Raw genomic sequence first — 14,609 nt, forward strand, 5'->3', positions numbered from 1 at the left:
GCTGTTTCTTACCCAGTGGTTCTTGGCTGCCCTTAAAACAAATGTCAGGCAGCAGGTGGGCTTCTATGGGGGGCTTGGGAGCCTCCAGGACCCTTCCTACCACCAAGTCAACCACACGGGGGGCTGCACGCACAAGATTAACCACCTCTGTGTGGCCCATATTGCTCACATCTGTGTTGTTCACCTGCAGATGGAAAATAAAAGATTCACATGTTATGGATTTAAAGGAATAGTTCGACAATTTGGGAAACATGCTTTCTTGCAAAGTTAAATGATCATGACTGATTAATATCTCTCTTATATACAGTACACTTGACCCCCTTGCTGCCACTGACAAATGTTATCGATGTTACTTGCTTATCCATCATCCTCCGCCGCATTAATCCCTCTTTTTTTTACCAACCAAATCACAATTATTGCGCTTTCAAAAGAAACTCTGGACACTTAGCTGCCACTTAGCAATAGCTAGGCTAGCCATATAGCCTACAATGAGGCTAAAGCCAGCAAGACAATGAGGTCATGCATTAAAGACAAGACTAGACAGGGGGGTCTACTACAGGTGGTCTACATTTGGTTATTGACAGTGTTGCATGTGAATTACTTTACGTTAAAAGGTAGTAGGCCCTTGGTGTTAATCTATCAAAAGGACATATAGCCTTCAGATATTTCCTTCATTGTAAAAAAAAATGTCATCAATGACGATAATTATCGATTAACGCGACCCCTACCAACACCATAGGCTAAAACATACTGTGGGCTGTGACCAGAGTAAGGGATTAGGTACCATTATCATTCTGTCCCCGGGCCTGAGCCTTCCATCTCCTTTGGCTGGATCCTGGACGATGTCATGGATGTAACACCCATGATCATTACCTTTGGTGAGGGTGAAGCCCAGACTGCCCTTTTCTGACTTCACCAAGGGGACCTTTAGCTCTACTTCCTAACAACAGAGATGAATCTCAGTTAGAGGAATAACTCTCGGTCTGAATACTCCGAATCTTTAAAAATTTGGATCCACATTTTAGGGGAACCCCAGACGTCGGAAATCTTCAGATCACTAACTTTCTATCTTGAGAGCTTCCCCCTCTTCAGTCCTTACCGGGACAAATTCCTCCATGTCCTGTCCATTGCCCGTCAACGTGAGGTTTAACGGCAGAGGCAGTGGAGGAGGCAGGGGATCTGGGCTTGGGGCAGTGGGGGGAGGACACCATAGGCAGGGGTGATGACTCCAGATCAGCTGTCACGGGGGATGAAGGACACCTGTTAAAAAAAAAACAACCAAAAAAAAGATTAAATGAGATGTTTGAGATCATAATTAGCACAAATGAAATGATATATTTTAACACTGATCAGGTACCTCTTGCTGAGATCTGATCTTGTCATCGACAGGTTGGGGGAGTAGAAGGCTGAGTGGATGGTGTCATCCAGCTGACCACTGCTGTCGTAGCGTCCCAGTCCCAGGTTGCTGCTGGGGGTGTGGTAGACACTCCGCTCCCAAGTTTGCTTGTTCTGGTCCATGGTGCTCGGGCTGAAGGCTTCTTCCACCTCCTCATCACCATCAGTGCTGTCACTGTAGCTGTTGTGTCGGCCAGGGGTTTTGAGCAGCAGCCTCTCCAGGGCCTCCTCCACAGCACCTGGAATCCTCTTGCTTTGCGTACCCGGAGGAGAGGTTGTCCTGCCGAAGCCCAGGCTGGACTCCGCCTGGGTCAGCGGCTCCTTTCGGGGTGACGGCATGGGCGTCTGGGAATATATAAGTTAAAATTAAGTTTCCAACAGTTACTGGTACTTAAATTGTCCACATATTATATACTGACTCACCAGAGCTGAAGTGTCCATTTCAGGAAGAACCCCATGTTCAGGCCTACAGAGGAGCAAAGTCACTTCCTGTCCTGTTCCTCGCAAGGCTGATATCACCTCCTATGTGGATGAACGTGAGGACAGACAATTAAGTAAATTAAGCTTTTCCAACTTGATTTCCAGGCGTTACTGGAGCAGGGAGATAAATCCTGCTTACATGTTGCGAGAGTCCTTTGAGGGGGGTTTGATTGACCCGCATGATGACGTCGCCCACGTTGATGCGACCACTCTCTGCAGCTGGTTGGCCAGGAAACAGCTTTTTAACCCGCACCATGCTGGAGCCGTGGGGTTCGTCTGGGATGCTCTCCTCTCGACTAAAACTGAAGCCCAGCCCTGATGTGTTCTTCAGCAGGCACACCTCAAACACATTATCTGTGGGGATAAAGACATGCAGGTACAGTAAGTGAATGTGAGCTGTCTGGCAACTGGCAACCTGTCAACTGGCCAACATTTGCTGGGACAGGCTCAAGCCCCCTTGACCCTGTATCGAATAAGAGGGTATAAATAATGGATGGATGGACGATTAGTGGGACAGACTTGAGATTAAATACACGTCCATGGTGGACAAATGAAAAATTACTCTCTTTTTAGACAGCAGAGGGCACTATCTACTTTAAACTTTGTCTGCTGGATGTCCTACATCACTTGCGTCAGTAGCTGTATCAATGCGCAAAAGATAGAGGGACATGGCGGCCGCAGGTGAAGACACTGAAATTGAGGACACTCCATCCTGTGTAAAATCCGAGGTGTGGAAGATTATTAGTTTTCTCTAAAATCAGATAATGAACAAGGTAAAAAGATAACAGACATAGCAAGAGACACGAGTCAGGATTAGATTTTCAGTTTCACTTTTTCAAAAAAAAAAGAAAAGAAAATATGAACTGTTGCAGTTCAAAAATGTATTCTTTAATTTGATAAAGAAAATATATGAGAAAATATATTTAGTAAATTTTTGTCTGAGAAATAAAGGAATCTTCTTTTTAATTTGTCTTTAATCTCATTTTGTCAAAAACGTGAGGAAATTATACTGTGAATCGGGTATCGTCAATTGAATCGAGTCGTGAGTGGAGTTACATACCTATAAATAGTACAATCACAAAAGGTTTCATAGGGGGCAAACGAGCACTTGTTTGGCATCAGAAGACCTATAAAACATATTTACAAAGTCCAACTATTTTCCTTCTCGTACTTTATTAAGAAGACATTAACAAGTTGTTTCATGTAGACTTCATAAACTTAGTCTGGTAGTCTGAAAAAACAAACATCAACATATCCCTGCAGCACCCAAAAAGGATGAATATACCATCTTGTCAAAAGAAACAGGGACATTTAAACCACCACTGCTGATATTGCAGTTCTGTCTTGTGTATTCAACTTTTGATCTCAGAAAAAAAGGAATTTCTTTTCACAGTGGGATCAACAAAGTAACACCGATAATCCTCTCTGGAGGTTTTCCACAAGAATAAAGGATAGGTTTTCTAGGAGGTGTGAGAAGGAAGTGGGTACTCTGGTACACATGTTGTATTTTTGTGAAAAAAATGCACATTTGTGGGAAAGGGTTGTTACCCTCTTAAATGATCTATTCAGATTACAACTCACCAAGACCCCAGCTCTGTGTGTTCTGGGTCTGCTGCCAGACAATAACACTTTGACTGGAAGACAAAGACTATGGATACATTTGGCTACTACAACAGGATGTAGAATAATTCTGAGAAACTGGAAGTCATCTACTCCGTGCTGCTTTAGGGAATGGACTGAACAAATGACAAGAATGGCTACATATGAGCGAGTCACTTACGGAGTAATGGGGAGAGAGGATATCTTTAATCAAGTCTGGGGCTCCTTCTTGATGTCAATAGAGTCTGTCTGAATATAAGGCACCGGATCTGATCTAATCCAATATAGCGTTTGAGTGGCAGAATGAGAGGACAAATGTTTAACATAGGTGTAAGGCACATGTCATGCTGTTTTTTCTTTTTCTTTAATTTTAAAACGGGACAGTGGATGATGTATATGTCTTGTAATTTGTGATGGTGACCTATGTTGTACTGTCTGTCAAAAATATTAATAAAACATTTAAAAAAAAGATACAATACAAGACTCAAAGGCCCATATGTACACTGAAAGCATTATAGATGGATGTAATGAAATGAAATGAAATTCCTCATTCCTTATGCTGGGCCAAAATGCATTCTAAAGTTCAGCTGAAGTTCAGCTGTCTGAGTTCGACAAATCAAGTGGATATCTTCTAAAATTACATTCTTATTAGTAGCCAATTACCACTATTCAGCAAGGTAACACTGTCTGTGGTTAACAGTAAAACACCAATTCAGAAATAGATCAAAATAACAAACAGCATCTACACCACGCACAAAATAAAATAAACCTGCGGCTCACAGTTAATTATAGATATTGCTTATACCATAAACTGGAATAACTGTGAGTAAGGATGAAGCCGACACGGGCAACTCATCAAGGGGCAGTTAAAAATAACAAGTCTAGTTCTAGGAAAGCAATATATATATGGTCTTTTATAGAAAAACCAGCTACTGAGCTCTAAATAGGCAGCAGTGTCCCGCTAATGGGTTGTACACACATGCTCATTTTCTTTCAAATGAGATTACCAGCAGCAAGTTATTTTGTTAAGACACAAAGTGTCTTAGTGTAATGATGTTTCCTGCTTACACCAAATCAGAAAATAAACACACCTGAAAACAGGCGCACAACCCACTCTGAGAAGATTAACGGACACATTAGGGTGTAGGAAAACTTTAAGGTTTGGTTACTTAAACCCATAAATGAAATTTCCGATTCCTTAATTGTCTATGTTTATGTCTCACCTTGTGTAACAAAGCTGTACTCTGGTTTTTCTTTGACCTCGAGTGACTGCTCTTTGCTCTTGGTCTGGTCTCGGTCACTACCAGCGCACGGGGGAGTGCACTGAGGTGTGAGGGGAGCATGGAGACTGTCTGCAGGTGGATGACCCTTCTCCAGCAACAAGTGCACTGTCTGAGGGATCAAATTAATTCACTTAGGGTTAGTGGCCAGCTGGGTAGAAATTAACAGCCTGTCAGCGGGGTGCTCCGGTAAATGTCATCCCTCACCTGCCCAGTGTCTCTGAGAACCTCTACCGCCTGCTGGTGAGTGGCTCCATCCAGACTTTTCCCATTGACGGCTACCACGCGATCACCTGAGCGTAGGACAGCAGTGTTAAGACTCAAGAAGAGTATAAACAAATGAAGATGAATGCTCTTATTTGTTCCAATAAATTTAATTCAGTTCATAATTAAGTCTTTTTGTTTTTACACTATTTGCAACCTCACTTACCTTTCTGTATCCTTCCATCGAGCTCAGCAGCTCCTTTTGGTATGATGCCTTTGACGTAGATGCCTCCATGTCGAACAGTTGTGTTGACTCCCCCCTGAGAAATGAACACACCTCTTAGTCTAATCAGCCAGAGAGAAAGTAGTTCATTATGTATTTTCTATGGGGGGTGATGGCAAGTGGCAAGATGTTTTTTTCCCATTTCCAGTGTAATTGTTAAATGATAATTGTTTTGTCTTTACTGTAGGTTCAGAAACTATCTATATTTACTATTATAATGAGGAAAATAGCAACCACAGTCACAAAAACATTCATGGCCAAAGTCTACCTGAAGTTAATACTGTTTGTTAATATAGGGTTTTGACATCTGTGGACCTTGCCACATCTTTGGTTGTGTCAGAAATGTCTCTCTTTTCTTTCCTTGTCTCCCGCTCACTCTGACTACTCCATCTCTGTCGGTGGACGAGCTTCTATCATTTACATGCTAGACAGAAGTGATTTAATTGCTTTAATTTATTTTTTACATTCTCTTCAACAGTTCATCCTTAGAATAACCTTTGCAATGCCATGAACCATAATGCTCCCTTTTCACCCCATTGTGTACTAATAGTGTCCTTCATATTCATATTATGCTTTGGTCGAATGATTTAGACAAAACATTTATCATATCACAATTATGAATTAGTTGAAAATGAAAAAAAGTCCTCCACTGTGATGTTATTGACAAAATTACTGTGAGGTTAAATCTAAATAATCAGAGTCGATGTAAATGTTCTATTCAGTGCACTTTTGGTTATGATGGTAATGGATTTATTGTTAAGGTGAATTTCATGGTTATTTCAATGTTTCTATTACTAATACAACACAAGACTCAGCCAGATATTATTCTAAACAAAAATATTTGACAGCATTCCTGGTCTGAAAACACAGTCAAGTGGATTGTTATCAAGTGTTATTATGTAAATGAATCCATGCTAATCAATAAGGTGTGCAAAATCCCTCAGAGAGAAATTATATTAGTTAAACTCCAGTGACTCACTCTAGAGTCAGCAGCAAACATGTAGGAAGCCATACAGAGCTCACTAACAAGTCCTGTTTAAACCTTTTATGCTCCTAAATGTAAAGACACTAAAGATAGCATGCAAAAAGAGAATTACACAATATTCCTACAAGAGCTTACATACAGTGTTAAGAAAGCAAACCAAAGCAAGCAACATATAAACACAAACAGTGACAAGATGGGAGAGGGGGGGGGAAAGGGGGTAAAACAAAGAGAGGACGAAAACCTTGCCGAACAGTACCGTGACACTTATGCCCAGGCTGCTGTCTTTTTTGGACAGCTCAACGTCAAATAGTTCTCCTGGATGGAGACTATTGACCCCTGGGGCATTACCATTTAAATTTTCCATGATGTAGTCCTGCAAACAGAGAACAGGGTATTAAGTTGAATTATCACAAGCTGGGACATGCAGAAAGTAAAAAGGGATCAAGGGAGAGTGAGGAGGCTGAAGTAGGTAATGCGGAGAAGAAAAATAAGCTGATATTACATTCAAGGAAGGACATGCAGTGTACAGGGAACAAACTGCCTTGCATTGACATTGTAAATGCAATGATAGGCAAAGGTTATAAACAACAGGCAGTTAGTCGTGCCAAGCATCTAAAAGGTAATGTGTAATGCTTGTTTGTAGAAGAACCATTCTTATCTTGTTATGTATCTAAAGTTGATTTATATTTGCTCCACCAGAGTTAAAAGTAAACCTTTTGAGAGTTTTGATTCACAGATCTCCTCAGGAGACGACTACTGTGTGGGATGACGTATAAAAGCAAAGAATCCATTTACACCAACAAATGTATAAAACACAAAGGCCGCACCTTTTTGACCTTGAGTTTCTCTTGACTACTGGAATAAGTCTCCTCATCCATGTCTGAATCCCCCCAGTCAGAATGCTCGGAAACCTTGGGTGCTTCTGACACTTTAGCTTTTCTAGTTTTGGGAGGCAGAGCCGGTGGCGTAGGATCCAAACCCACGTTAGGTTCTGGTCTATGATGCTGGGCAATGGGTGCAGCTTTGGCAGCGGTTGTAGCTCTTTCTAGATACTGCTGAACTCCATTAGCAGGGGGTTGGTTGATTTTAGCGACGTTGCTTGTCCTGGAGTCCTGAGAACTGAGGCTGGTGTGCTGGTGGACTGGAGAGGAGGTGGATGATGGTGGGCCGGCGCTATGGGGAGGAGGGCTGGGACTTCCTGTTCCCACCTGCTCCTCTGACGAGGTATCAAAGTCTAGCCCTCGTCTCTGGCCAGAGTTAAGTGCCTTCAACGCAGACTTGGCTTGGTAGGGAACATAGCCTGAGGAAGATTCTGTCAAAACAAGGAAGAAGAACAGTGAAGTCGAAAAATAACTAAAAGCACTCTACACAAGATGAAAGGGAACACTTAGCAACCGCAGTCATACCCCTGCTTTTACCTTTGTATAGCCTCTCTTTGGGTTGTGACACCACCAGAGTAACATCATCAGGAGCATTTTGGAGGATATCTATTGTGGTGGCATGAGAGAGCCCCTGCAGGTTCACATCATTCACTGAGATCAGCCGGTCACCTGCATCAACATTACAACTGTTACACACATGAAAGACAACCAGGTGTGGCAAGACAGACAACTGCAAACTATGATCACAGTAGACAACAAAAAAACTTATCATAATCCACCCATACAGGGGGGAGAGTGAAGCAAAACACTGGCCTACCAGGTTTGAGGCAGCCATTGACATCAGCAGGACCCCCAGGAGTGATGGAGCTAATAATGGTGCCGAGGTCCATACGCCCAGAGTTCTCCCCTCCTACAACCTGGAACCCTAGAGAACACACACAATACAAATAGATGTAAACACATACATACAGTATATAAACACATTCAAACACAAAACATCAGGGGAGCACAAACGCCTTGAATGCAATTTATAATCCTTGTCATCTCTGACAGCTGAGCAGTGGCAGCAAAGACAGTGTTAAATTGAGCTTTTATTTTATTTTTTTAATCATTTTTTTTAAGGAAAATGGATATACACCCTTACCCAGGCCATATTTCACATCTTTCTTCAGGTTTACAGTTGTGATTTCTCTCTCTGGAGATGGTAAGGAGATGAGCTTTTTCTTGAGTGAATCTGTGCAGCACAATGACACATGACATTTTTTTTATTTGGTGGAATATACCATAAATATGTGGCGTAAGCTCTGTCATTTCTGACAGATGCATGTCATAGTGTAATTTTGATAAATTAATTTCACAGGGCATTATACAGTATGCCACTCTGAGAGCATTAGTATGTCTACATTGTAACTATTAATCAGCACAGGCAGGCATACAGTCCTGCTGAGGGGCCCCTACTTTAGCACCATTGGCTAATGGGCCTGAAAAGACGGGTTAAGCTAGGATGAAAGGGAAGGTCATGAGTTCAGTGCCAAGCATGCTATGCTAGCTATTAAATGGTGGGACCAGGGGTCAGTTCCACATGCAGGCAGCACTAGGACACAGACTCAATTCTGCATTATATAATTCTGATTTAGACTTATTTTTTGGTTTGCAGATCCGTACTTGGCCGTGCCACGGTCAGCATATGGTTCAACAGATTGAAGTGGAGGATTAAGAATGTTACAAAATGAGTGATGGTGGAGATATTTCATTGCATTTTGACATTATTCTGTATACAAAGCACTGAAAACCAGCGTCAGTGTATCTGGGGAAATGAATGACAGAAATGTTTATGCATACCATTAACAGAGGCTGGGGTTGAAGGCGGTCCAGAGGAACTGTGCATACTGACACCTAGGAACACAGGACAACATATCAGGCAATGCTTTAGTTTTCTACATAATACAGAACAATGAAAACTTGTCTGCCTCTCTGTTAATTTAAAAGCAATAATATAAGAAAATGTTTAACGAACCATCAGTTAATAATGAACATATGCAGAAGCCCACTGCATGATCAGAATACTAGTAAAGTAAAAAATAAACTTGGACAAAGCCACAAAGAAGATTATCGCCTCATAAATGTCTAAAATAGAACGTTATATTATAATTTTATTCTTTTTGTCAATACAGGCCAACAAAACAAACTGGTTTTATGTCAAACTGCTCTCTGCTGCAATTCAATGACTAGAAAGAAGTGGATTCAAATCTGTTGAGCTTTCCAAGCCTTTGAACAACCAAACAATGCAAAAAGAAAGAGAAAACAATCTTATCTAGTCTCTGACGTAAATTAGATCGAATAGGTTTGTAATATAGATAACAAGCATTCAGGCCAGGAATTGACACATACAATATGAGTATTAGTTAAATTTTTCTAATAAACTAAATGGATTTTACTTCTTGCATTTTCATAAAAGCCATTTTAAAGCGACACCAAAATCAGCTACTGCACAGAAGGTAACACGATACCAAATATTAAAAGTATTGAATGTAAAATGTACCGCCTTCCTTTTTCCTTCTTACAGTTTATTTGCCACTGTGTAGCCAGACCTAAAATTATCCACGGCAATTCTCTCATTTTAGATCTCACTGCTCGCCTTCAGAACACACCTCGTTTTATATACAAGGTCATCATAATTATTGGCTTTCTTCCATAAGAACGCTGTTTTATCTTATAACACCACAGTTAGTTATGAGCCGGTTTAAAAAGTCTTTATACATGCAGGTGAATTTGCCTAGGCCTATATTGGTAACTGGCATTTGGCTTCTGAATTGTAAGAGAGCTGAAGCTGCAGACAATTACTATCTTTTTAGAATTGTGAGAGCCTCATAGGTCAGCATCCTTACCTACTACATATGCTTGGCCAGCATCCTCTATGGAAGAAGAGTCAGATTCTTTTTTGGATGTGCTGAGACTCCAGGGTGGACTGTTGTGAGTAACTGGGCCAAATGATCTGAGAAGGAGAAGTGGAGAAGATTTAGCCTGAGGAGGCACTTTTCCTCACTGAACAGACGGAGGATGAGTGTAAAAAAAGGTGCGCTTGACTAAACTAAACTTACTTTCACTACTAACATTCATGCACATTATTTATTTTTTTATGCATACTGATTCCAATTTGATCTAAAATCCCACGTCATCTGTAAAGCTGACACGAGAGGGAGCAACTGGCACAAAAACAGGTTTGTTATAAAACAAAAAAAGGAACACACACACACACACACACACACACACACACACACACACACACACACACACACACACACACACACACACACACAGACACAGACACACAGACACACAGACATAAGGGCGCATGTGCACCCACGCACGAGGACCCCCAGAGGGTTAATTAGAGGCTGGAGGTAGATCTCTGGTGTCTCTGTAGTGTTGGGCTATAGTCCCAGTAACAAGCCCTCACTTAGTAACCTTAGTCTGTCCTGAAGTGAGCTTGGAGACTCTAAAGAATTTACAGAGAGTCAACTAATAAACATCCTATGTTCTTATCTGAGCTTGAAATAAGACTGTAAAAAGGACTAATTAAAGGCGTACGAATACATAAAACATTCTAGTTCGTGCATAGTTTCATGAATGGTGGAGTAATGAAATCGTAATGGCATACCAAAGAAATATATAGAAAAAATATAGCTTTTGCTTAAAATTTCACTTCAACTCACTTATCCTGTTGGTTTGAGAGGGAGTCTGTGTCTGAGCTGGCTCGCTGGTGTTGCTGAAAGGGGGAGGCCACTTGGTTGGGTTGTGCCTGACTCAGTCCGCTGTTCGCCTGGCCACGATGTGACTCTGCCACTCGGTGCTCTGGAGACTCTGGCATCTGTCTGAGGTTGTGGTGGGAGCGGCTCATTATCCGCGGATTGGAAAAGACTGTGGAGGCCACTGGATTGAAACCTGGAAAGTGAAGCTCATCTTGGACAAATATGGGGCCAGACGGTGCCTTGTTGAGGGCCACCTCTGAGTAGGAGATCCTCTTCAGGTGGTCTGGATTGGAGCGCGTTGATAAGCTGGGGGCCAGGCTGCCTGAGCTCACTGTCCTCCCCACTGCGTCTCCACTCCGAGGGTCAAGGGAATACTGCAAACTGCTCAAGGGGCAGTTCTCTGATTACCGGAAAGGACACACAACAAAAAAAGGACTGAGTAGTTAATAACGACACTTTTGTTTAATAATATAACAAAATGTATGAGATAAGATTTATAAAATAATAGGGCAGGGAATTTAAAGCTTAAGTCTTGATCTGTGTCATTAACATCCCTCAGCAGTCTGAAGTAATTATTGTCTAGACAGAAAAAGCTGCCACTGTCTTCTGCACCACGTTTTCCTGCAGATATTCATCTTAATCATCATAGCTAATGGTCTGGTCAGTCTTCTTGGCAGTATAACCTTAGTTGTGACTTTATATAAACAATCTAGAGGGAGTATAGAGCACGATGTATACAAAGTTGTTCTGTCGTTCAGCCAAGTGAAACAAATCAAACCAAGCAGGGCACCATGAAAAAGATAAATCAACGCCCACACAAGTTTGATTGGCATATTACGTAATTGGAATAGTTGTGCAGGAAGGAAACTTGTACACTGACAGGATAATGCCAATGGACATGATGACTGACAAAGAATGGCATAGATTATATGCATTTTTGTTAAAAGGAAGGGAGCTTATTGTGTTATAATAAACTTGTTTATGTGAATTCAACAATTGTTACAATGTGTTAGATTGTCAAAATGTTTTTTGGGTTAATAAGAGAGTGAAATGGAGGGAAATGAGTGGGCATCAGCTATTATCTGGAAAAGATATGTGGGATGGCTGACACATGCAGCTGTGGCTGGAAACAGTGAAGTTAGTGTTGTCATCACCAGGAGGATTGCCTCTTTCCCGACGCTGTGATAGGTCACTTAAGTTATCCTTCCTCTCAGAGAAAATATATCCAACTTCCTGCTGGCCAAATATTCACATATGTCTGAGCCTGACGCCATATTGTGTGAGCTCCCTCCACCTCCTTTCATACCTAGGTCTTGAAGCTCCTGGTTGTTTTGGCGGGCCTTCATCTGCAGGTGGAACTTGTGCTGATCCGAGCAGAGCTGTAGCAGGTACTGACAGGTCTTGTTGCTGTCTGTCTGAAACAGGTGCTTAATCCCATCTGATGTGTTCTGAAGGCATATCTTCTTTTTCTTCAGGATGACAAGTTAAACATTTAAGTGAAAGTGATGACTGATTTCACTTAAATAATTCACTATAGTGTGTCATAGTTTAATTTCTGATAATAAAGACAAAAGTACATACTGTAAAGGAAATCTTTTTTGTCTCCCTCCAGGGGAACCTTAGCACTGGGGTACGATTTCCATTAAGGACCTCAAAGATGAGCACCCCTTTGGAGTAGACACCCAGCATGATGCCCGTCTGGGACCTCTTCTCAGGAAGCACCCGATGGAAATGGACACCATACTCTGTCAGCCTCTGGCTCGCCTTTAAGACAATCAAGTCAGACGGTGTTAAATTCTCAATACACAATAGTATGATAGAGGGAAGGGACGTGAATATGTTTTACACTGATTAAAATTGAGTACTGGAACTTTTCATGCAGAGAAGAGGTCTTTCATCGGGTCAGTGATCCAATGAGTGCACTGATCTTTATCAGATTACATACAATATGATTCCCCACATTTTTCAATCTGGTTCATTGCTGTGAAGAAAATAGAGCCGCTTTAGTAGACTGTGCACAGTAAGAAATATTACAATGCAGTGGCAGGACTCTTTTGTTTGTAGTTGACACTGCAATCTTTGGTTTGCTGTCAAACATAAACTCAAATGTATTACTTCTTTTGCCAAAATAAACTCCATGGTACTTGCTTTTCTGGAACAAGTGCCAAATGTTCATTGCAAATTATTACAAGTTTAGCAACAATTGACAACACTTTGGTCCAACTGTCTGAAACCATTTTTATACATTCTGGTCTTGCTTACCTTGAGGAACTCAAACTCGGCCTCAGTGTCAGATGCTCCAAAGTAGTTGCTGTGAAGTTTCGGTAGCTCCTCCTTGATGGCCGTCTGGTTAACCTTATCCAGGACAGACACCGGCAGGTAGTGCTCCAGCCTGAAATAGGTCTTCCCGTGGAGCTGAGGCACAGACACAATTTGTCATTCCATGAAGTTTAAGTTAATGAGATCAACATTAGATTAGGCTTTACAAGAAAAGTCTTTACTTTACATTCTAATTCAAACGTGTATATTCAGGAACACTTTCTATTTTATAAAACAATAAGACTAAGATATGTAGCAGATATGTAGTTAGCTGACCAATAACACACACTATTTGTATTTAAGAGATTTGGTACCTCAGGTTGGTAGTCACTGAATTCAGCCTGCAGTGCCAGTGAAGCCAGCAGCAAGGCATTTTCCGTGTCACAGCGCATCCTCTCCTCCAAGATATCCTTCCTCAGCTGTAGGTAGTACTGATGTTTGGTCATAGCATGCCTGTTATACACATAAAAATACAGACATATTTATTTTTTCTTAAAAGGTAATATGCCAATACAGAGTCTCCTCTACAATAATATTCACTTACTGTATGAGGTTCACGTCATCAAGGAAGAATTTGATGCGCAAGAAAAGATTAAACGGCACATCAGATTTCTTTCTCTTAGGATCCTCCTTCCACCCCTCCGGGGCCACTTTGGACAGTTTGGCATCAGGGTCAACGAAGAAAAATTCATTATCTGTATTTAGGATTTTTATAGGCAGAGGGTTGAGGGGAAGGTGAGTTGGAACAGAGAGGGAGATGGTGGAAGTAATCAGTAATGTCTGTCTGCCTGCAGCAACGTAGGTTTTGCATCTTTAATGAGACATCGGGTGTAGAAAATGAATTTTCATTAAAATACCGTTAACCTCTGGACTAAAAACGAATCAAACCTCATCTAATATGCCTGTGATCTCACAGTTGTGTACTTTGCATTTAATAAAGGGGACTTTCTCTCTAGAATAAATTCTGTGCAATTTAAAACTCTGGATTTCTGGAATGTTTTTCATTTTGTTTTTATGTGAGAAAGTAGTCCTCCCTTGTTATTTCAGTCACTGATCCACGCTGACCTTACAACCTTCTAAGAACTATGATAAGGTAAGTTACATAACACACGTGTGTGAACACTCACATCTGCTAAATTCAGAACATTAACCCCCTAGATGTACCACAGACATACACAGGAGCAACATACAGTACCTCTGATGTATGCTAGGCCAAAGAGATGGTGCTCCACGAGCCCAATGTGGGCGACCACCATATCAAGAACGTCTTTACACACCGCCTTGATGTCACAGCTCAGTTCCAGCTTTTGGCCATTTAGCAGCACCACACCAACCTTCCTCTGCACTTCCTCCACCTTACCACGTTTCTTATGGGCAGGGAGGGAAAAAAAGGAGGAGTCATTGATTAAAAATAGCAAATAAAGCACTATC

General features: G+C 41.4%; 1 protein-coding gene across 1 annotated transcript in view; it reads right to left on the bottom strand.

The window, feature by feature from the left end:
- Positions 1-14,609, bottom strand: part of ptpn13 (protein tyrosine phosphatase non-receptor type 13) — a 46,093-nt gene that overhangs the window by 5,902 nt on the left and 25,582 nt on the right. Inside the window, 24 exon segments of the mRNA XM_051413395.1 lie at positions 13-184; positions 785-940; positions 1,100-1,198; positions 1,200-1,260; positions 1,358-1,740; positions 1,819-1,917; positions 2,015-2,229; positions 4,698-4,866; positions 4,962-5,047; positions 5,185-5,278; positions 6,483-6,599; positions 7,054-7,538; positions 7,645-7,776; positions 7,925-8,032; positions 8,252-8,341; positions 8,950-9,003; positions 9,996-10,102; positions 10,824-11,259; positions 12,166-12,328; positions 12,441-12,623; positions 13,122-13,274; positions 13,493-13,631; positions 13,723-13,873; positions 14,374-14,545. Coding sequence (XP_051269355.1) covers positions 13-184; positions 785-940; positions 1,100-1,198; positions 1,200-1,260; positions 1,358-1,740; positions 1,819-1,917; positions 2,015-2,229; positions 4,698-4,866; positions 4,962-5,047; positions 5,185-5,278; positions 6,483-6,599; positions 7,054-7,538; positions 7,645-7,776; positions 7,925-8,032; positions 8,252-8,341; positions 8,950-9,003; positions 9,996-10,102; positions 10,824-11,259; positions 12,166-12,328; positions 12,441-12,623; positions 13,122-13,274; positions 13,493-13,631; positions 13,723-13,873; positions 14,374-14,545 — 4,024 coding nt within the window.

Source organism: Dicentrarchus labrax, unplaced genomic scaffold (genome assembly GCF_905237075.1).
Source record: "Dicentrarchus labrax unplaced genomic scaffold, dlabrax2021, whole genome shotgun sequence".
NCBI classification, from domain to species: Eukaryota; Metazoa; Chordata; class Actinopteri; family Moronidae; genus Dicentrarchus; species Dicentrarchus labrax.